The sequence below is a fragment of the Pteropus alecto genome, unplaced genomic scaffold (genome assembly GCF_000325575.1).
Source record: "Pteropus alecto unplaced genomic scaffold, ASM32557v1 scaffold88, whole genome shotgun sequence".
Classification (NCBI taxonomy): domain Eukaryota; kingdom Metazoa; phylum Chordata; class Mammalia; order Chiroptera; family Pteropodidae; genus Pteropus; species Pteropus alecto.
Window position 1 is genome coordinate 6,307,273 of NW_006494611.1, and position 25,194 is coordinate 6,332,466.

The 25,194-nt window shown below is 35.4% G+C and overlaps 1 protein-coding gene across 25 annotated transcripts in view; it reads left to right on the top strand.

Annotated features, from left to right (window-relative positions):
* LPP (LIM domain containing preferred translocation partner in lipoma) overlaps positions 1–25,194 on the top strand; it is a 613,522-nt gene that overhangs the window by 457,881 nt on the left and 130,447 nt on the right. For all 25 annotated transcript variants that reach the window (XM_025042205.1, XM_025042204.1, XM_015599903.2 and 22 more), the window contains one exon: positions 896–1,022. In XM_025042205.1, the coding sequence (XP_024897973.1) occupies positions 896–1,022 (127 nt within the window). The remainder of the gene's footprint in view (positions 1–895; positions 1,023–25,194) is intronic.

A 25,194-nucleotide genomic window follows, 5' to 3' on the forward strand; every position in this document is an offset into this window, starting at 1 on the left:
TAAATTACTTTTATTTATACAACACAAAGCTATTTTACAATTTACATCTGGCATCTGGCCTTTTTTTTTTCTCTCTACTTAAGTTTGATTCTTGGTTGGTTACCTTAAGTGATCTCACCTGGCACTTGATTCCTTTACATTGCTGTAATTCTGCCTCACCCACTGATTTAAATGCCAACCTAGTGTCAATTCTACTGATTTACTTTCTCCATTTGATATCTGGCTGGTTGCAGTGCTAGTGGGAAAAACATTACTCAACCTCCTTGACTGGAACACAAGGCCCTTCACTTTCTGGACTCCTATATCCAATAAGATGTGTTACATCCTCTTTCTCAAATGTTATACATGGTCCAGAAATACACGACTGCCATGAGCTCCTTATACCACCTGAATGTGAGAAAAATCAGCCTGTATGTTTCTTCCTCTTTAGCTGAGAAAGTCCTATTCTGTGTCACTGCCTATTCTCTGGAATTCTTCCTTTCAAGCTATGTAAGAGGTCCTATTTGTACTCTGGTTTTGCACTTTCTACAGTTGCTTTATCTTTAATTATTAATATGCCTTTATTTCTCATTTGACTGTAAGTTCCATTAGAGGGAGGCTCAATTTATTCATCTTTTTAATAAATATGCAACTGGTATATATTGACTCCTACAACTGCTGAATGAAGTAGAGTCCTACTGTTGTAAACAAGGATTTCTAAAGCCTGATAGGTGACTCATGTAGATAAGGCAAGTGAATAAAGTTCTCTGTCCATGGTCAGACACTGATAAACCCAATTCTTAAACCCAGGTGTCCTAGTAGTCATGTCCAATGCCGTTTCCTCCACAATGCACACTACCTGATTGCCTTTGTTGATGTCTAGATTGCATTTAAAGGACGATTTTCTGCCTTGCAGGGTGGACAAACAGGGTCAAAGGGGCTTCCAGCTGTTACCCCCTCATTCCGCCCTGAAGATGAGCTAGAGCACCTGACCAAGAAGATGCTTTATGACATGGAAAATCCACCTGCTGATGAATACTTTGGTGAGTGGGCTCTAGAGCTGACTTCTGAAGTAAATATTCTGTTGTTTTCCTTAATTAGTAATTAAGAGTATGATCAGCTTTACTGGTAAAGGATTTGAGTCTGGATGCACTGGAGTTGGTATGTGCACAAAATTGAGTGTTCTGGAAATTGCTTTATGAGAGACTGCCATAAGTATGATATCTGTTTAGCTTATATTAAAATCTCAGGGGCATTGCAGAGTTTCTTGAGACACAAATTTGATTTAAACTTAATCACTGATGATTTATTAGCTTATTTTTAGGCAAAAATGGGGCTTCTATGTGTGTTCAGGCCTAAATATTAATATACAAAATGTAGAATTGGATAGTGTCTAAACTTTCAATTCTTACCCTATTCAAGTTTAGGAAAAGACATTGTTCCCTTTGTATTTTTTTTAACTTCTCCCTCTCCAGACCTGTGAATAATTATGAACAGTTAATCCATTCAGACCATTAGTGTAACGTGAATTTATGAATTATATGCTAATTGTGATGTGTTATGGATATATAACTTGTCCTCAAGGAAGTTGTAATTATTCAGAAGAGATAAGAAAAACATACAAATAATTACTAGTCTAGGTAAAAAGTTATAAGAGACATAAGATAGACTTGCTTAGGTCAAATGTTTTAAAATTTAAAAAGCTTCATTAATCTGGAAGGAACATCAGGAATGCTTTATAGAAGAATTAGTGGCACTTGAATCTAGACCCTTTAAAGCAGTACCTCTCAAGTTTTTTTGTTATGAAAGACTCCTCCATAATCTGTTGGAGACCAGTATTTTTATAGAATACAGTAAAAATTAATTACTAGGGAAATTAAATAAAAAGAATACAAAATGGAAGATCAAGTTTTACCATTATTAGATTTAACAAGAATACATTACTCTATTAAATTGCTATAGTATTTCCTATATACTAGCTTTGTATTTCTGTTCTCTCATCACAAGATGATAAACATTTCTTATGCAGATACCCATCTGTGGACCACATTCTGAGTAGTGCTGTTTTAAGGACATACAAAGAAAGGATATTACATTTGGGGAGCACTGGGAGCAAAGGCACAGAGGTAGAAAATTGCACAGCAATTTTTTTTCAAATATTTTCTATTTTCATGTGTTCCCACTTGCTTCTTATTTGGGAATATGTAATGACAGGTAAACTAAGGGCACTGGTTCAAAGCCATGCCATAGATGGACTGGGTTAGGATATTACAAACATGGCATTTATTTGTATGCAGGAAGCAGTGTAGCTAAGCTAAAAGAGCACAATAGTGAGAATAAAGAATTCAGGTTCTGGTCCCTCTGCCCTTGCTGGTTAATCAATATTGGCATGTTCCCCATCTGCCTGAGCCCCATTTCTCACTTCATTAAATCAAAAGTATAGAACAAATGTTTTCTAGAATTTATTTCAGCACTGATAAGATCATATAGAAACAGCATCAATCCAAAGAAATGTGACAAAGTAAAAGCTAAACATAAATGGATAGAGATTAGCACAAGTGCATGGATAATAGTAAAAAAAAAAGTCTGCTGTTATATTAAAACATACAAAAAGTATATCATGTTCTTGTCAGTGATGTGGGCGAAGGGTTTATGTTGGAGTCTAAGATTCAGAAAAAGCAGGTTAAAAGTGAACAATAAGTTATCTGTATTAAAGTATCTTAAAAATGAAAAGTTAACATACCAAGTATATATGTTTTAAATATTATAGCAAAAAAAATTACATGGCAATAAAGAAAATTGTTTAATGAACATATATTAAGCACTCTGGGAAACAGACATAAATTAAATATTACCTTTACCTTTAAGAATTGTCCTAGTTCTACAACTTACTAGCTTAGACAGTTGAATGAATCACTTACTCTCTCTAAATCCTTGTTTTTGTTTAACTTTATTTATAAAATGAAAATAATTGCTAGCTTATACTATTAATATGAGTATTGAATAAAATATTTATAGAAAGCACTTAGCCAAGTTCTTGGCATGTAGAATATGCTCAATAATCAAAGTTAGCCCATACTTTATTAAAAAAAAAAGATATGCCCATGAAAATTTCATTAGTAATACCTAACTTCAGTTTAAGTTACTACCTAAATAGATCATAGGTCACTAATTGGTTAATAATCATTGCCAAATAAGAATTACAAACCATAACAAAGACTATGGAATAATGATTAACTAGAAAGTGTTTACAATATGGTAGCACTATTTTATGTGCTTTATAGGAATTAACTCATTTCATCCTTACAGAAAAAAAATATAACTATGTAAAGTAAATGTTATTATTTTTTCCCAATTAGGAAACTGAGGCATGGAAATGTCAAGTAATCTACCTGTTACAGACAGCTAATAAATTGCAGGAATGAACTAGAATTCAGACTCCAAGTCTATACATTTTTTTTCTTCTAAAAGCTATGTCTCAAGCTTTATTGAGGTATACAAAAACTGTACACGATTAATGTGTATGATTTGGTGGGTTTGTATACACACACACACACACACACACATGCACACACACACACACACTTGTATCACTACCTCCACAATCTGGTACTTCCAAAAGTTTAGGTTGGATATTTAGAAAGGTTTTATGGAGAAAATCAGCTTTGAACAGATGGAAAATAAGCAAAGGGTATTCTCTTCTAAGTAAATAGAATAAACAGAATATGAGTTGAAGCCGAGATTATTCAAATAAAATTTACTTCATGTGGAAAACATCCACCAAGTGGCTATTATTTGCAGGCTACTCTGTTAGGTGCTGGAGACAGGCAAATATGGGTTTTACCTTTAAAGGTGCTTATAGTCTAATAGAGTATGTGTACAGAGTTATGATGTTTAATTATAACACAAAACAGAAAGTGACAAATGACTTAAAGTTTAGTCAAAGTTCTATGAGATTTCAGAAAAAGGAGCGAGGACATCCCAAGGCAAGAATGGAAAGATGTTGATGGAGTAGTTAACTTTTGAGTTAAGTCTTTAAAATTATCCTAATGGAGATTGGAAAGTAGGAAAACAGTAGAGAAGTGATGTCATTTCTAATGAGGAAATTTTAACATATAGTGAATGCAATCATTGGAGTGAAGCACCCATGTGGGAAGGAAAAAATATTGGGAAGTAAGGTTGGAAAGTAAGTTGGGACTCATGTGGAGAAGACTTTTAATGCCAGACTAAAGGCTGGTGACTTTATCTTACATAATGAGCTTTGGCAGTTTGAGATCAAATGCTATGGGAACTAACTGTTCCATCAATAGTGGTTAAGAATGTGGTCTCTAAAGCCAAAATGCCATGGTTCGAAGGCCAGCTCCACCTCTTACTGGCTAGGTAAAAGCAGGAAGTAAAGGATGAGTTAACAGAACTATCACTTACTGTTCCACTCTAAACATTAAACATTCCCCGAGCACATTCTCCATGCCTGCCCCTGTGCTGAGTGTTAGGGACAGCAAGACAGGAGAGAGGCAGACATGTAAGAACTATCAGTGCAGATATCAGCGCTGTGCTGGGTCTCCCGGAGGCCTATGTGAGAGTAGAAGACAGAATCCATAAATCTGCCTGGAGATGGGGGAAGAAGGGTTACATATCAGGGTGTTTGTAATTGGAAGACCTGAAAAGAGAGATGAATGAGAGCCTTCTCTTGTTTTCTAACAGAATTTTATCCTAGTTCCATCCTGAGTTGGAAATAACATTGCCAAGCACCACCCTAAAAGAGCTTTACTCTCTTGCACCATCCCAACCCCATCACCTACTCTCCTTTTCCACCAATTTACCAATTTAACAATGGAACTTTATTGACACTACAGCTGATTTGTTGAAGATCATTAAGTGCTTTCTTTCAAAAATCTCCTACTAGGTTATAAGCCGCACTAGGGAGTGGAAGGGAACAAAATCTAAATAAACAGAGTAGGTTCCCCTGTGGTCATGTTGCTTTTTTTTTCATTCCTTAAGTGAAATGATTCATGAATATATTTTCGGTTTTTTTGTTTGTTTTCTTTATAGAGCTACTCATCACTTTTAACAGCTTTTTTTTTTGAATAATTAAAGAACTGTAATTATGGTATGCTTAAAAGTATTGGGAGGAATATCAAAAGATCATTTTACAAATGACTTAAGTACAAAGAAGATACCTTTACAATGGAGAGGTCTGGAGGAAACCTTCTTAATTCAAATGATGAAATTTAGCATCACCAATCATGGGACAAATTGACATATGCCAGCTGATATGATATAGCAGGAAGTATACAACATACCTGTGTAATAGTCTGGTTAAAATATTTAACTGGAATCCAACCATTAGGACATAGACAAATCCAGATGATGTGACCTTTTTTAAGACAATTTTCCTAAATTCTTCAAAAAAGTAAATGTTAGAAGATACTATTCCAAATTAAAGGAATTAAAGTATCATGCCATTCAAATGCCAGGTATGAGTCTCGATTGTTTTCTGGATTAAAAAAAAATGTAAAGAATTTGGGTCAAGGTTAGAGAAATTTGAATATGAACTATATATTAGATAATACATCAGTGCTAATTTCTTGACTATGGTAATAATATTATGATTATATAGGAAAATATCCTTATTTTTAGGAGCAACATGTTGAAGTTTTAGGATTAAGTATTCTGATGTCTGAAACTTAACTTTGAAACAGTCTAGTAGTTGATAGATAGATAGATAGATAGATAGATAGACAGACAGACAAACAGACATACAGATAGACAGACATAGATATTGTGGAGAGGCATGAATGACTTTGGATTAAAACAGCTAAAGATGCTGTTACTACATAGCTACACATGATACCCTTTTTTCCCAAAAAAGTATTGAAGCCTGTCACAAATGAACTATCTTAGACCCCTCTCTTGAGCAGTATAAACAAAGAGAGTCATATTTCTATTCCTTTTAAACTTGACTGTTTTAATAACTATAGTAGATCTTTAAATTTTCCCTTTCTTGTGTATGTTTTCTTATTCTCTACAAGACATATACCCTTTGTCTTGTTGCTACAACGATAACCATTATGGTGGTAATAATAAAAACTGACATTTACCTAAAGCTCTACAAGTTTAAAAAGCCTATTCACAGCTGTGGTCTGACCGACAGATCTAGTGGTGATGTCTTCATTTTTTACTTGAGGTAACAGAGACCAGAGAGGCTCACTGAGTTGTCATGATCACATAGCTCATAAGTTTCAGGATTTGGACTTATTTTTCTGATCTTAAGTCCATTCTAATTTATGACCATTATAGAAAGGCACGTGTTGTTCCTGCAGCTTGTCAATAGTTGGCTATCCCTGTCTCATGTCATCCTTTCTCTCCTGAAGTTGTAGCCTGGACTTCAGTATCACTGACAGTATAACTCTCAGTATAACTCCTGAATTAACTGATGTGACACTAAGCATGGACTTTTCAGCCCTGGCCCAGAAGTATACTTTATGAAGAAAGATAGCATGCCTAATACCTCCCTATCAACCATGTTAGCTGACTGTAGCCCTGCTGTTGATCTTAAGGGAAGGCAAAACACTGATAACTACAGCTCATCTTGTTTTCTCAAGTCAGCTCTTCATAAAATATTACAAGCAGAAACCTTTAACTATGTATCATCTGGGTATTTTTTAAAATAATTTCTTCTGAAAAGGTGCTAGTTTTAATGTTTCCATGCTCTCCCTCTTCTTTTTAAAAAATTGTGCCTTGCATTTATAATATTAGATAAATGCCACAAAGAATGAACCATAATACAACAGTTGGGTAAGTCCATATATTTGAAGGGAAGTTAAAGTCTCTCATGCTGTGAACATTTTCTATGTACTTGGTCTTAAGTTTGTGCTCTAGCAGTTTCACAAGTATCTTTCCATTGGCAATGAGGTCCTTGAATGGGTCTTGAAACACTAGCCTGTAGGAGAAAGAAAAGAAACCTATAAGAAGGGTAGAGATTGGAGAAAATTCTCACCTAATTCAGTTAGCCAGGCAGCAGGTCTTTAGCTCAAATCATTTGCAGTAATGTTGCATGCCTTAGTTCAAGATCTTGCACAGTGGAGCAACTTGTTCCTCTGGGCAACTTAGAAAAGTATGTCGGAAACATAAAATTTTTAAGTTACCTATTAAAATGAATTTGGGGAGAAATGTATCAGATATTGCTAGAAAATTAGAAGCTTACAGGGCTAGTTGCCAGCATTGGAGCTTATTTTTTGACATTTTTGAGGGGGGAATGTAAAGGAGAGTTGAGTTTTTCTCTAGATATCTTTGATATATCTCTGCATTTATCCAAGAGTTTTCCACGTTGATTGGTACACCAAGAGCCTCTTATTTCTTTACTTTCTTACATTTTGTATGTGAGGGATTCTACATGTCTATATCTGTGTCCATGGCATGATTCTCTCCAAACTAATGGTGTTCTGGCTGTGTAGAACCTAAGACCGAAGACATCACTATTGGAATACAGTATCTCTGGAAATGGATACTGTAATATATCTGAGAATGGACTGTAGATATCTACAAGCTTATTTTTAAGCATGAAGCTGTAATTATCTTGACATTGTTTACATGGTGTTGTCTTATTTCTTCTTTAAAAAAAAACTGAAGTGTGGGAGTCTTAAAATTGTTTAGTGAGCTATTTGAAGAATCCTTATGCCTTCAGGAAGCACTAGGTAAATTCTCTTCACAGAACTGGTCATTTATCTAAGAATTTTTTTCTTTATGTCTCTCTGAGTGTTGTTAGTGAGATATACTGAGAAAATTTGCATGAATCCAGAAGTTTGTTCTAGGGAAATTAGGATTACTGCCTCAAAGGACAGCTGGACAGTGGAAGTTAGGAGGCAGCAGGGACCTGGTAAGCCTTAAGAGGAGACAGGCAGAGATGGGCATGTGCTGTGATTACTTTATTGATCAAACCAACTCACCATATTTGGTACTATGTATTTTCTCAATTGAGAGCAAAATGGAAGTCCAGCAAAGTTTCCTGAATATAAGGAGAGTGCCACAAACATCAGGGATGAAAGTCCATTTCTTTTCTATACTATTAAGACCACTCGATAAGCAAGCATATATAGAGGACATGGACTAAGATGCTCAGGAACCTGGAAACCACTATTCGAGGTACAGTTGAAGGTATGGAGAAAAGAAAACCTGGAACCCCGATTTCTATTGGAGGACTGCTATGTGGAAAAGGAATGAATTGTGCTTCCAAAATTAGCAACTAAGGCAAGTGAGAGGATGCTGACAAAGTCCCACTCAGTACAATGAATTAACTTCTTTTAACAGACAGAAACAAGTTCTTAGAAAAACCTAGACCAAAGCCCAATAACCCCTTGTTGGAGAAGTAGGGATAGATATTCAAGCATCTCATGGACTGCCCATCTGTGCTATGCAGTGACTAAGGCATCTAAACTTACCTGGGAATCATTGAATGTCTCTGTCGTTGAATTTCCAGTTCTATCACAAGATTATCATTGTTATTACCTGATTATAACTAGCATTTCTATAATGCTTTATAAATCACTTTCATACTGTTATATCATTTGCAGCCCTGCAAAACAGGCCGTATGTTTATTTGCATTTGGTATATGAAGACATAGAAGATTTGAGGGACTCCCACCCTCCAGGGCCACCACTACCACCCCAAAAGACATGGATTCCCTAAGCAGCAGAATTACAACAGGGGCTAGGCCTACTGACTCTAGATCCTGTTCTCTTTCTACCCCATCACATTCTCTTAGCACCATGACGTCGGATTGGTCATAGACGATAAGACAGATCAGTTAACATGCTCTGTGCTATAGCTTTTCTGTCAGTACAAGAAACAATGTGATTGCTTTGAAAAATGCTTCGAGGGTCTCAACTGAGAGGTGCTAAGTAATTTATATTTCATTATTTTTATTATTTTATGTTAAGAAAATGCTTTCCAGAGTGATCCTGTCAATCACAAACTGGCAAATGACTCCAGGTAGTAGGCAACTGCCTCTAGTACAGATGGAACCTGAGACCTTAAGGATCTTTTTTCACAGAAAAATTACCTAATTAATTAAAAACCCTGAAACCACACTAGAAAAAAAAAAGAAAATTAGTGGTTTAGAGAAAAGATTGTATTGATTTTGGGGGAAAAATAGATATCTTGGTTTCATGTCTCCCCAGCTCTTTGTTTAAAGTATCTATGGGTCATGGAAATAGAATGTTTTCTAGTTAATGAGACATATTCGATATATTTTCTTTTGTGGTAATGATTTCTGGTAAAATGTTTACTCAGGGCAATATATGTTTGCAGCACTAAATAAATAATCCTAAGCATTTTAATGTGTTCTATCTTAGCACATGTTAATTTTTAATTAATTTGGCTATCTAGTGTGTTTTTAAGCATTGATTTGGAAACCTAGATTTATAATATCATAAAGAGGATTTAATCTTAGAAACTGTCTAGAACAACCTTTTACATTCCAGAAAACTGAAGCCCAAATGACTCATTCAAGGTCACATAGCTGGGAGTGTTTTGAACTCTGTAGCCAAATTCCCTCTCTAATGAAGAATAGAAATTAGTCTCTGCTAGCAGGAAGAGGACTGGCAGGGCTATTCACAAAGGTGAGAAAGTAGGTGAGGACCTGCTATTTTGGTGAATCTAGACTTGGATACACCTTATTCAAACCTGGGTTAAAAATACTTTGCCCTAAAACGTAATAAAATAAGTCACTATCTTCCTAGGACCTATGTAAGGTACTGTCCTGAGTTCCTTGATTTTCAAATATAAAATAACTGAAGAGATACCCAGTATTTTTTTTCTCATTCTCACCAAATTATTTACTAGTAATATGTGTTGTCTATCTTTCGTGCTAGAATGTAAGTCTGATTAAAGGCAATAATTTTATTTAGTTTACTGTTGTGTCCCCATATTAGGCCCTAAAAAAATGCCTGGTTCATGGGAGATGTTTGATATTTGTTTAATTAATGAACCTATAAGTGAAAATTATGAGCAGATATTCCATATTCCCTGTGGCGGGACATGGTATATAGGAAACTACAGCGGGGAAATACTTCAGTCACTTAACATTTATTTAACACCTTATGGAATGATAAAGTGTTAGAGCTGCAGTAGTCCTAGAGACTACCAAGGAAAATCCCCTCATTTTTAGAGATGATGAAAATGAGTGAATTTTCTAGATTCGCAAATTATTTAATGAAAGAGCACTGAATTATCACTCAGCCTTTCTTTCCTTCTTTTTTTTTTTTTTTTTTGTTTAATCACTTAAAGGCTCTAGAGAATGTATAGAGTAAGAAAGACATGCTTGCTACATTCATTGAATTTCAATCAAAATTAGATCGACACGCTTGGACTTGATCTCTTTTGCATGTGTTTTCTGTAAAAATTAAGGATTAAAATTGGTCAGTAGATAGGTTACATAGTTAAGATTTTTTTTTTAAGTTCTAGATCCAATTTTACCCCACTCCGCAGTTTCTTTGTAGTCATTTGTTCCTAGTACAATCCCTTACCGCCTCAATTTTCTTCTGTTCTAATCTAATTGGGTCAAATGGGCAGAGCATCATATTGAAAGAAACATTCTGTCCCCATATTTAAGTGTGTTTTCCATAGCAACCAATTGTGAAAGGTCACTAGGCCCCTTCAAGGATGTGAAACACCACCCAGGATTGGTGTCTCATGGTGTCTTAATACACACAGACACTCACTCATTCAGTTACATTGGGATCACCATTCTCTTTATCAGAGAATGAAAAGTAGAAAAGAATTTCCTACTTTATAATCAGACATCTTTTGCCTAAAACTGTAAAGGCAGGTTTGACATTCTGGAAGAGAAAGAGCTGGTGAGGGCACGCACTGTGTATAGCAAAAAACAGTCTCAGTTCATAGGTTGTCTATGGCTGTGTGCTGAGACTTGGCAAGAATTGACGCCTGAACATACAAATGCTAACTATGCATTTTCTAACCTCAAACATACTAATACAGACAACTGAATTCAGCTCTCTTCCCCCTCCTAACTACTCTTTTTCACCCCCGCCAGCACTTTCCCCAGAAATTTCTCTAAAACACTCAGATAATCATCTCCTTCCAGACTTTGAAGTGACATTAGAATTGTCAGAAGACATAATTAATTGACTGTCAGCAAAGCCATTGTTTGAACATCTGTGGAGTTCTACTTGGTAGACATCTGTTGTACTTTTAATTGAATGGATTCATTCATCTACAAATATTTATTGAGTGCCTACTATACACCAATCGTTGTGTATACTATGGAAGATAATAGAAATGAAGTAGCATCATGGCCAAGGAGAGAAAGCACTTGTTAAATCTTCTAGCACCAAGGGCTTTAATGAGAAACAAATTTCATGACTGTCAATAGAAAACACATTTTTTTTTTCAACTAGGTTCAGGGGCTTTTGCCACTATTACCAGCTGACCTGTGCGACATAAAATGCCAGAGAAGTCCACATGAACTGACACTATATCTGGGGAGTAGAGACTGGTTGGCAATGTACTATCTATGGTTAGAGTTTTCAGCAAAGACAGTTGAATGCTCTTAAACAAAAACAAGCTGAAAATATACAAAGCCAATAAACTGGGAAATCCCAGAAGCAGGTCCAAATTAATGACCTTATCCCAGTCCTCTTCCTAAGTGTGACTCTGATGTCAGTCATGTTGCATTAAATTCTCCTAGATCCACTACAGTGCTGAACAGCTCTGATCTCTGTCCTCATCTGGTTCACTATTGAAACTTTGTATGAGTCCTGGACCTGGCTCCACTTCTATCTGGAAATGAGCATCATTTGTTAAAATTCAACAAGAAAAAACAAAAACACTATGCAGGATTTAATCATTGAGGGAAGGGAAGGTAGTGCAGTAGGCAGGATGTAAGGGAAACATTTATTAACCTCCACTGCCTCTCTCTTTCTCTCTTATTCAGCCTTAGGGTCATGGCAAAGTTAAAGAGGGCACTTAGAAATCTGGTTTAATAAGTTCCCATTCTTCTGTTATTGGAGGGCATCTTTATAATTTTTACCACCTATGGTAAAAATGATATATATACTATACTATTATTTGCCAACATTTTTTTATTTAAATCAATTAATTTTGAACCTATTTTATATTCATCCATGTCAATAATATTTATAACTTGATTTTATGGGTTGAAGTACTTATTGTTTTTCCTCTTAAAAAAGGTACTAAACTAAATACCGTATTTAAATTTGAAAATACTCATCCATGGACCCTTGAACCATAATGTTCAAAATATTGAGAAATGAGGATACAGTTCAGCAAGAAGACAAATTGATGAACACCATAATGAAATGATGGCCTCAAGATTACTTATCCAGTGAGTCGTTTTCTAAAATAAGCGTTATTTATACTGAAAGTCCTCATGTAATTGTGAGAGGCAGTGTAGTGGTATAAAGAGCTGGGTATCAAGCATTCAGAGGCCAGATTCTGGATTGACCCTGTCCCACTGACTTGCTATGCCACCTTCATCCAGCCCGTTTTCCATGGGCCTCATTCCTCAGTTTAGGAGATTAGACTTCATCATCTATTGGGATCCTTTGGCCGCTTAATTTATTTACCTTATATACTTTTTAAATATTGTCCTCTATACACATTTAAAATGTAGGTAATAGAACACAACTGCCCTAAGTAAAATTATGGCATTGCTTGTTTCAAGAGTTCCACAGAAAAGTTGAAAAAGAAACTCAAGGATTATATTTCCTAGACCATTTTATACTTTGCTCAGTGCTGTTCTTCATTTCTTAAGGTTTTTGAGAGGATCCACTGCATTTAAAGCAGCTTTAATCAGAATAAAATAAGAATGCAGAATATAAGGAATACTATGTACTCAGTTGGATACCCTAGCATCACTGTTTAAGGATTTTCCTGCATAAGCAATAATGTTGTTCACTAATAGTACTTAGCATACATAGTGATATTAATATCAGTAACCAGTAATGTGACACTGTTCTTCTGTGTAGATAATACAGCACTGTCATAAAAATGAATAATTCATCTTTTGTTACATGGCATAGTGAAACAAGCACTGGACTTGGAGTCAGGAAATCCAAGTGTAAATCCTATTTCTTCTTTGTTTGACATTGGCGACATTTGACATTTGCAATATGCTTTAGAATATATTGTTATGCATCATGTAAAAACATTTCAGCAGTTTTAAGGTTAGTGTTATCATTTTCCTAGAGAAATTAGCTTATCTAAGGACATTTTAGTAAATGGAACAAAATTAAGTTAGGTTTAGGTTTTCTGGATTAGATTACCTGTACTTCCAGACATTTTATATAACTTCTTAACTTTCGTGAATTTCAATTATTTCTGCTATGAAAAAAGATCGTTATGATCCCTGTTTACTTTATTACCTTATTATGAGGATCAATTTAAATAAAAAGATGTTAAAATACAATCTAAACCATAACAGCTCAAAATTTTAAGAGATGTTAGTATTGCTTCCCAGTGCAGCATCTGGTTTGATTTATGCCATTTATGATTAGCGTGTAATAATCAACTGTGAATTTTTAATGTTAGTGTTTGCCTCTATTTGAATTAGCACTTTGTGTTTTCTTATTGTGTACTCTTGTTATTGGAATTTCATTAGATAATACAAAAAAATGTTTTTCAGTCATTGTGTGTGAGAAAGCAATACACAAAGATATACCACAATGTTCTCATTTGCTGAGCAAACTGCTCTTGCTTTTTAATGTGGAATGCAGAAGAACTAATTGAAAAGAGACAAAAATGAATTTTGACTCAGATTGTGCAAGATGAATCATAACCTACTTTCTCATCTGAGTTGTGAAGAAAAAAATTAAAGAAAACCAACTACCACACAACCTTACTGTTAGTGTCAGCATAATCAGTATAGAATGTTTTTCAGCAGAACAAAGAATGCATTACTACTAGGGAGAGAACTGCAGGTATTAGAAAACCTAGATAATTTTTTTCTTTTGTCTATAGTCTGCTGAAATTCTTTTTTCTTTTTCTTTTTTTTTCTGTCTTCATTAAAACTTTCCAATCGAGAGAGTTTGAACCCATCAGTTTGGAAACCAATGGTTTGTTTCCCAAACCATTCAGAAATGTGCCTGTGAAATCTATAGAACAATTAGAGGCCAGTTGGAGACTGGACAAGCTTGGGCCACATTTGATCTCAGTGTTCTTTTGTCAAGCAGTGGGGAGCAGGGAGACAGCAAAGCAACAAAAACCTGACCACAGTGCAATTGCTGCTTCCTTGAATTTAACTTACGTGGGTTATTGAGGTGAATGATAAAGAAAAATGAAGGTATTGTCCTGCTGTGGTCCAGGATCCAGATGTATAATCTATATCGCTTGTAAATGTAGCTTTAAAAAAAATTTTGTACAAATAGAGAGGCACTATAACCTACCCCAAACATAGTCTCCAATGCCTAAGTCACAATTAAGTTCTTTCTAAATTTTGTTATTGTTATATTTTATTCACAACTTTTATGGCTTTTAGTTCCCACCTATATATGTATACACACATATGTAGATATGTTACATATAACCAAATAATATACATATAAATATGTCTGTTTATATGTCTATACATCCTACTTTACTGTAAGATGACTGAGAGAAAAGGTCACATCTTCTTTATCTTGGTCTTTCTCTGTGCCACTCCACCAAGACATTTGCTTGCAGTAGAGTTTCTCTAGTCTGACTTGATCCTAAATATTCTAACTAATGCCTCTGTTTAAAATAAGACTTGTAGGTATTAAGCACTTACTATGTACTACAAGTTTTACATGCTTTACTCATGTTTCTTGACTATAACCCTAAGAAGTAGATACTAATCTCTTACAAATGAAGAATTGAAGCAAAGAGAAGTTAAATAATTTTCCCAGAGTCTAGTAATTATTGGAGGTGCAATTTGAACTCAAAGCCTTGCTCTTAACCTCAGCACATACTGTGTCTATGACTATAGCTTGCAGAAGGGCAGCTAACTAGGCCTGGTAGAGGATTGGACCCATAGAGTCCGTGCTCATCATATGACTTTTCTGCCAAATCCCATTTTATTTCTTCCTCTTACTATCTTGGGAGATTTTTAAAATATGATTTGATTTCCTTTGACGAAGGGACCTATGACTGACCAGGCAACGGGTAGAAATCCAAGTGCACTATCACTCTGTTTACACCAGATGTCTGCAAGAACACTGGGCTTCCCGAAGAGGGTCATGGTACTCAGATGGGCCACTTACTCCAGGTGATATAAGACAAGTACTGAAGATAATACTCTTTTTGTTAACAGCACTTAAGATATACATCTGTTCCCCCTTGAACTTCAAATCTGGTTCTTGTGATTTTAGCAATATCTATATCCAGAAATTTCCTTCTCCCAATACTTCATCCCCATCCAGTTCTGCCTTCTTTCACGCATGGAAATACTTTTAATTCTTAAAATTCATCCACAGTGGCATCTGCTTGTCTAGTGAGCTTTAGAAAAAGCTAAGTCCAGCCTCAGTGCCAAAATGGAAATGAGAGAGGGAGAAGGGAACTCATCTTGAAAATAAGGTTGCCCTATTGACATGTTATCAAGCAGAAGAGTTGAATGCAATAGCTAGCAATTGGCTCGCTCAGTCGGAAGTTGATGCTATTTTAGGCCGTCAGCAGGAGTGTCACTGTATCTGTGAATTTTGGCATTTTATTTCATTAAGGTGGTTCAGGAAGCCAGACACTACTTAACTGATTCTTCGACTTAGTTCCCACTCCTAATTTTGGATGTGTGGTGTCTTCAGGCAGCTGTTGTGCCACCCTGATTTTAAAGAAAACTTTTCTTGTGCTTTTAAAGCAATCCTGGGAACAGTCTACTCCACAGTCCTACTCTCCTGGAATCTCATGCTCTACGTCTCTGGTCATAGGCACGTGGGGATACTATCGCTTCCGGTTCTCCTCTGGCAGATCAAGGAAATATAACTCAGGTGCCATCCAAACTTTGTAAGAGCATTCTCACTAAGACATTAGGCTCAAGGTGGATTTTCACTGGGAGATTACATAAGAAGATACCTATGGAAGGAATGGCCTCCGCATCGCAGTTACTTGCGAAGTCAAGAGATATCCTAGACAGGCACAAGATCTGTTTAGGTAAGACTAGGACAATTCTAAACTTTGTTTGTTGGTAAGGGTTTGGAATCTGATTTCATTTACAAACATGTTTTAAATGAGGAAGATAAAGATCTCTAGATAAAAAATGTATAGTATTTGTTTGCTCCTTCATTTATCGATTCAGTAGTTATTGAAGGCCTTCTCTCTGTACAAAGCACTGCACTAGGCATTGCCATTAAATATTAGTCTACAAAATAGAGACAGTGTTTACAAATAACTCAATTGCAATCTGACGAATGTATTACTGGAATTAGGCGAACAGTACAATGGGAAGAAAGAAATTAGAATGGCTTCTATGATTGAAAAATTGGGGAAAGGTGTTCTAACATAACTGATGTTGGGCTGAATGTTAATGGAATTTTTCAGGTAAACCATTACTTTAAGGGCATTTCAGAAAAACAGTGTAGTGGGTGCAAAGACCAAAGAGAGAATTGCAAAAAATATAATATGATAACCAGTGGTCAAGTCAAATGGCTTTTTGTTTTCTACCAAAGGGTCTAGAGTCTGCTTTGTAATCCTTGAGGATTCATGCAGAATTTAAACAAAGGAACAGCATGATCTGATAGATACTGGTTAGAGATCATTCTGGGTACCGCTGGGGGCATGGATGTTAAACAGGAGAAGATTTGGGGAGTCAGTTTGGGTGTCATTTGCATTAATCTAAGAGGACCTAATCGATTAGAGCCTGAACCTAGACAGTCACATGTTCCGACAATTCAGAGAAGAGGGTTGAGTAGAGTCTCATTCCTGGGCTCTGCCTTGGGTGGACGATGACATTAAGCGAGATGAGCAAACAGAAATTTAATAGTGACATGCCATTAGTCCCTAGAAGTCCTTCTTATCAGGAAGCAATTTACTCCCATTTGTTAGTGTTTATTGAGTACCTACTGTGTGCAGACACTGTTACAGGCATGGGCACAACAGCAATGAATAAAGGAGACAAAAAGCCTCTATTATTTGGCTTCCATTCTAGTGAAAAGAAACAACACATAAATAAGTCAAGTATATAGTATGGCAGGTGGTAGAATATCCTATAGAGAAAATCAAGCAGGAGAAGGGGGATAGTGAGTGCTGTGGCAGTGGTGGAGAGGGAAGCAACACGAAATAATGTGGCAAATGTAATTGTGAGATTCCTGTCGTTGGTGAAATCTGGTCTGCCTAATTTTGTTTTCTTTCCATTTGTGTCTGTTTTATAAATTATTTCTTCAAAACAAAAGAAATCAGCAGCAAGAGCAACATAAACATTTACAAACACATAGATGCATACACAATGGTTTGTGTTGCCAACATAACACATGCCAGGAAAAACAAAACAACAGCTAAAAAGTAAATATCACACACACAAAAAAAAGAGGGTGGGGAGAGGGAAAATAAGAGAATCCCTCAGACACTAACCCTTGTCATTCAAATCTCAGGATGGTTTGAATTAGAAAGTCACAGAAAGGAGAGAGGTAATCAGTATTTGAACCAGGATAATAATTCTGATATTTTCGTAATTCTCGGAGACCTTAGATTTAATCCAACTTTCTTAGTTTGGACAGAGAAACCTTGGGCCTAGCAAGGAAGTAACATATTCAAGGACAACCAGATCGGTGTGGAATTCAGGTTTTCTTGCAGCCTATTTAGAGTTCCTGTCATTATCCACCATTCCAGAGAAGCCCAAAGTTTGGGATCTGAGGTCTGATGTCCTGGATTTGAATTTCTACTTTGCCACAGTGACCCTGAGCAAATTTAGCCTCTCTTTTCACAATTTTCTCATTTGTGAAATAGAGATGATTATAATAGTATTTATGATAGTGTTTTTGAGGTTTACATAACTTAATAGTAATACTTGCTAATTAATTATAACAGGTTCTGACCCACAGTTACTTTTTAGAGAATGTTCATGCATTATTGCAATGCCGAGAGTATTAGAACATAATGATGTAGGTTGCTTGGGCTTTGTGTTCGTTCATAAACTTGAAACCAGTCTCTGATGATGGCCACATGTAAAATCTTCTGGAATCCTGTTTACCCAGCATATATATCTGAGTTTAATGATGTTACCTACTTACTGTGTTCTGCAGTTAGTCTGCATTTTACACTATTGCTCTTTCTGTGCCATTCCTACTACTCAGTCATAGAGTTATAAAATCATAAATTGTTGAAGCTGGAGGGACCTGGAGGGAATTACTTGGTTCTCACCTTGAAGACTAAGTTCACCTAGGGGAACTTTATCACTATACCTACATACCCTTGTACACCTACCTTCTACATACATACACTGTGACTCCAGCATAAACCTAGACCTACCTCCACCGAGAAAATGTTATCACTCTGAGAAAATTTAACTGATAGAGTATGCCATATCCACCAGGTTTAATGTAAGGAGCGGGGTAGCAGAGGGAGTTCGAGAATTAGTGATCAATTTTCATGAAAACTGAGAACCAGAGAGTAGCAATAACTTCCCCAACATCACAGATTGTATATGACAGATCTATGTGTAGAACCTGCAGCTTCTTTCAGTATTAGGCAGTTTTTTTGTTTATTCCTCAAAGCTACCTTTATGGAATGCACTGTGTTCTCCTTGGTGTTTGTAGAGGAGTACGAGGCAAAATGAAGGTGGTGATTGATTTGCCTGAGATCTTATAACAAATCAGTTGATCAAGAGAAGATTAGTTCATTATATTATGCTGTTCTACACATATTCACTTGGTTCTAGTTAGTAACAGCTCATCGATATGGAATACACATTTTCATTATAGTAACTTTGTGGGTAGCATAGCTTTTTTTGTCTGTTTTCAATTTCTATTTCTTTGATAACTAAACAAATAGCAGAGATGGTGAAACTCAGCAGGAGAACTATCTCCTAAATTTTCTGTGATCTCTTCTTTTGTGAGTCAGTATGTCTAGTAATGACACAGTAGATTATAAGGTTACTTGGTTTGGTTGTTAAGTAAATACTTATTGAAAGCCTACTATATACCCATCACTGACGTAGGTGGGGGTAAATCAAGAGTTGCTATAATTTTTTTCTGGAAAAAAAAATGTGTGCTATAAATAATTAAATTCAGAAGTCTGTGTTCCTAAGAAACACATAGACTACTAGAGGTTAAGAAATGAAAACTATATAATAATCTTTTTATCATGTGATAAGTGTTATAAAGGAGCTCTGTACATGTGGCTATGAGAGAGAATGTCTAGGGGCATGGGATGAGTGGAGATATTAAGAGATATTAAACCAAGTTTTCAAGGAGGAACAGACTTTTTCCAAGTAGAAAGGAGGGGAAAGATGTTACGTGGAGAAAAAATAGCAGGTGCAAAAGAATAGAGGTAGGAAATAGCATGGTGACCTGGGAAGCAGTAAGATATCGCAGACTTGGTGACAGAAGTTCTCTGGGACTGAAGTTAAGTTGAGTTAAATGAAAAGTTATGGGACATTGGAAAGATAGAGAACCCAGAGGCTAATGGTGAAAGCTCTGGTGTGATATATCAGAGAAAGGATCTTTTTCTGTGCAAAATGAAAAATTCATGACCATTGTTAAATAGATGGTAACATCAGATTAGTGATTTATGAAAAATAGAGGGGATATCCACTATTATTGCCATGTAACACTACTAACGGCCTAGCTAACTTTATAAAGCCACTTTACAGGGGATAATGGAGCTGGAAATTTCATGAGAATAGACTTAAGGGACTTGTGGGGTGAGAAAAAAGGTATTGCTATCATTTTTCTCATAGTTCAAAACAGGAAATGCCTAGGTATGCAGAAATGCAAATGAAGTCAACTATGTTTTTGGTGTGTTATAATTTTTGCACACTAGAAGTACTATTACTAAATACAACTAACTATGTGAATAATTCACCAGATTTAACTGAAGGCAAACCAACGGATTTTAAAAGAGAACATACAGGTTTAAAGATTGCTTTCAATTTTCAAAAAAATAAGCAGATCCTCAGAAAATTTGTGTGTTTGTGTGTGTGTAATTTGTATAGTGTTTGTGTCGGTCCCACCTTCAAACAGAAAACTTTCCAATCTCTTCATGACTACTTCAGAATTTATATGTGTTTAGAGTGGAAATTTCCTTGAAGTCATCTCCTAATTCTGTTATTTTTTTTTTTAATGAAGAAAATCATGTCCAGAGAGAAACAAGAGTTCAAGCCACAACCACGAATTGGCAATGTCTAAGCTAAAATTTGGTTCTTTGCATTATCCCAGAAAACCTCATTTCCTTTATTTGCAAAGTGCTTGCTGGTATGAAATGAGTGGATTTTCTCAAGGTAAAGATTATCTTCGTACTCACATGTAAATGTAGAAACATTAAGAATATTTGGGGAATCTAGTAAAGAAGTATGATTGGATTTATTATATGTAACTGTAGTTCAAATCATATTTCTAAAGGAGAAGGGAGTAGGGCATGAGTGTGCGAAACATGAGAATACCTTAAGTCTCTTCCCTCTACTCCTTCACTATCAAGTTGGTTTGTTATGTTATAAAGATATTTTATCAACTAACTTTGTCGCTTAAAAGAACATAAAATAATAATTGTACAGTTCTGTAGAGTAGAAGTTCGACATGGATCTTGATAGGCTAAAATCAACGTGTTAGCAGGGCTGCATTTCTTTTTCTTTTCCAACTTCTAGGAATGACCCTCATTCCTTAGCTTGTGGCCCCATTCTTCCATCTTTAAACTCCACAGTATGGCATCATTGACCATTTCTCAATAGTCAAGTCCTCTCTGACCACAGCTGGGAAAGCTGCTCTGATTTTAACCTCCTACATGACTAAATTGAGTCCCACTGGATAGTCCCAAGTTATTTCCCTATCTTGTGATCCTTAAATTAAACACATCTGAAAAGTCTCTTTTTAAATATATAGTATCATCTTCACAGGTTCTATGGACTAGGACATGGTCGTCTTTTGGAAATATGCTGCCTACCACAATGCCCTTCTGGTAAATTTACAATGGTCTTCTAAAGATAACAATTCGATCCTTGGGATTTACATGGAGGTGCCCCCCAAAAGCATTACTGTTAGGGAGTCTTACTCTTCCTGTGGATTCTAACCTTGGAGTAAAGGAAAACTTGAGATTTGCCTTAAAATGTATGGTGCTGATAACTCCACTGTGGGAAAGGTCATTCAATAACCACATGAAGGTCCTGGAGTCTCTAGAAAATATTCGCTGATTCCCAAGTAAGCTTGGTCCTTTTGATGAAACATTTAAGCTCGGAAGTTATTAGAAGTCCAGCTATGGTTTCCCTTGACATTGGTCATCTTTGTCCAGTCCTTCACTTAATGCATGTAGGCTCCTTCTTTCCTTTTTTCCTTGTTTTCTTCCTTTCTCCCTTCCTACCTCCCTTTGTTTCCTTCTTTTCATTTATAGAGAAGTGCTGGACAAAAGGAAGGATATGAGTGAGAGAAGAATGATGAGGGGGAAGTATACGTGTTAAGAGACTGTTCTGGAGGAAAGGTTTTCTGTCCCCAACCCTGTGCGAGTCTGTCTCGTGAAACAATTTTGTTTTCTGAAAATAGTTAAGACAGGAGTTCCAGAATTGGGTAGTAGAAAACTCCATGGAATACACTAAAGAGAATTAAAGATCTTTGTCTTATGATTAATATTATAGAAAAGGACATGTTCATCCAAACAGATTTTCTTTTTTTCTGAATTAGAAACAAACATAGCTCCCAGATGGAAGAGTTAATTTCCAACAATGAGAACCAGGTCAGACACAATTCAGAAATGAGTGGAGTTATTCTAAGATTGCAATAGGAAGAGAAATAAGGGAACATGTTCTAATAGTCCTGAGGATACACATGAGTTTACTTTCCAAAATCTCTTCTTGTAGGAGCCACTGTGTACTGTAATTTTTCTTATTAATACTGATTAAAACAATTCAATTAATCAATATAGAGCATAAAAGAATATTCTACTGGAAAGAAAAAAAAGACAAAAATTTTTGAAGTATCTGATTCATATATCTTCTTCATAAAATGAAGGTGAAAACGTAAATTCTACTACACTGGGATAAAACCAAATATCAGTGAAAACGCTCTTTAAACTATTAGAAACATAAAGGTTATTCTTGCTACTCCTCTTATTCTGTTATGTCACCTTAGAGGTAATTTATTTCCTTTCACTTGGGCCAGAGAGAAAAGTTAGACCCTCCACTACTTTAGCTGTAGTATCAAAGTGGGCGAATCCCAAATGGACGTCAAACTAGGTGAAAAATTGCTAGACGGGGCTGTCCTTGAGCTCCTACTGCCATAGTCATGGACACAGATGGTTTGAACTTTGTTACTTTAAAGATGATTACCTCTACAGCAGTCCTGATTCTAATCCAGGTCTCATCATGACTACATACAGTTACAATCTAAAGGGAACAGTCTTGTATTTCTGTGCTGCAGAGTGGCTATATCTGTACTAGAGTTCTCAACCTATCTTAGGACTTTTGTTTTTGTTCACCAAAAGTGTGTGTGTGTGTGTGTGTGTGTGTGTGTGTGTGTGTGTGTTCTGCAGGGGTGCTCTCAAAAACCATAACAAACCCAGTAAGTTTTGAACAAAATAGAATTAAATTACATGAGAAGCAGCTGTGATACAGGAGAAACAGAATAAAAGATCGTGTGTGTGTGTGTACATATATACATGCGAATATGCTTCAATTAAGATACTAAAACCTCTGTAGAAAAATCAAAGAATTCTATAATGCTTCTGAAAAATAATTTTCTGTTTGCCTGTCATTGCCCCATAAACCTGTATTCACAGATGTGTCCCCATAAATCAATTATTTTTAAATTTAGGCTTCCCTATAGTATTTTCTTCCTTCATTTAAATTATCTCCTGCTCCTTAATATAATTTTATATTTTTTTAAATCTAAGTCCCATACCTTCTCTCAATAATTTTATTCCAAGATTAATCAGTTTTTGATATTGTGCAATCTTTTTGTTTGTTTCTATTTTTAAGTGGTTTTGGCTTATATAAAAGGGAGTTCTCGACTCTTTCCAAACACCTTCTTCATTTATGTTATTAGTTCTATAACTCTTTTGTTTGGATCTCTTGACATTTTCGAAGCATTTAGTGATATTTACCAATTTCGTCTTTTCATTCCCAATATTAACATTGCTTATCTAATTTTCTTGACTTTTGGTTTACTACATTTAAAACTATATATTATTGAATGCTGGAGATATCGGACATCTCTTTTTCTTATTTTAATAGTACTGCCTTTATATTTCATATTTTCATGTAATATTTACTACTGGTTTTAGTTAACTGTTTTTTTCTTATAGGAGCTGTCAATCTATTTCTCTCCTAGGTAGATTTTTTAAATCAGAAATGGTCATTAAATTTTGTTAAATTTTTAGATTTATTCAACCTTACTTACATTACTTTCTCCTTTTATTTGGTTGTATAAATGATTTATGTTAGTAGAATTTCTAAAGTGCATTCATTCCTATATTGTTGGTACAAAATGTGCTTTATACTAAATACTACTTAATGATCTGGTATCTTCAAGTTGTTAATGCTATTCATTTAGAATACTTGTGCCTATTTCAGAAATTAGGATTGGTCCATACTTTGCTTTTTGCACAGTATTATATTTTGGTCTTAAGCACAGGCTATCCTCCTAAAATCATTTTGAAACCTTTCATTTTTTACAAAATCTAGAATAGTTTGAATCATTTAAAAATAATGTCTTCCTTAAACATTAGGGTGAACTGACCTTTAAAACCATCTGTCTTTTTTATTGGTAAATTTTTAATAAAGTATTAATTTTCTTTGTGATTTTGGGGCTACTGATGTTTATTTGTTTGTTTTTTCTTTATTTATTTCACTTATTTGGAATCTATTTAGTAGTTTATATTTTCCTAGAAAATCATCCATTTTATCAAGATTTTTAACTGTGTTAGCATGATATAGGTATATTATTCACTTATAATTTCAAAATATATTTGTCTATATTTATATTTTTCATTTTGCCTAGTTTTCCTGTTTTCCCCCTTAACTAAGTTTTCCTAAGCATTTTTCTTGTGTGTATGTGTGTGTGTGTGTTGAGCTTGTTTTCTAACTCTTTACTATTAGTATTTAGCTTTATTATTTTCTACTTCCTACTTTGTTTAAAATTTATTTTGTTATTCATTTCTGTAGCAGCTTAATCTGAACGTTAATTCATTTATTCTGTTTGTTTGTTGTTGTTGTTTAATGAAAACATTTAAATTTATAAATGTCCCTCTGACTTCATCTGCCTCCCATGGATGTTGATATGTCTTTTAAAAATTTTATTATAAATATTTTATAGTTCAGTTTTTTCCCTTCTAAGAATTATTTAGAAATTTCTAATTTCTAAAGAATTTCTCATTTTTTTGTTATTTTCCAATTTTTTAAATAGAAAGAAGTTAAGCTTTGACATTTATTACTGACATATAAACTCTTGACTGAGCATTATAAAACTTGCCCAGCTTATTGCTGTATTCGGTATTTTGTCAGCTGGGAACACTAAATACCTCCACTTAACTTGATATTTGTAAAGCTCAGAGCAGCATCGGGGTTCCTGTACACTTTGGCAATTACCCCATGGCTAATTTGGCTAATTTCCAATACCTCAGGGAGAGACAAAGAGTTGTCTCATTGCCACCTGCTATTAACTAAATGCTTAGGATTCAGTGTCCTACGGGTGACTGGGAGACCTGGGAATGGATTATTGTGGCTGCCTGTGGAAACGCCTTCTCTGGGGAATTTTGAGAACAGCAAAGAAGCATCTGTTTGGGGTGGTTTTAAGAGCAGCCCTGCCTAAAGGCAGGTGCACGGATTAGATGACCTGTGAAGATTGTCATCCATCCCAATGACTTCAATGGAAAGGATACATTTGCTCAGTTTGGAAAGAGTCCAGGAGGAACATTGGTAGTTTTGGGGAGCATATGGTCAAGAGCCTGAGGGTATTCAGCCTTTCTTGAAATTGGAGCCACTGAATGTCATCATGTGCCCTGAATTCAAGAATGCCATCTTCTACATATGAAACTAGGAATCAATTATTCTACCCTCAAAAGTTATATACAGTAGTTCAAATTGGAGT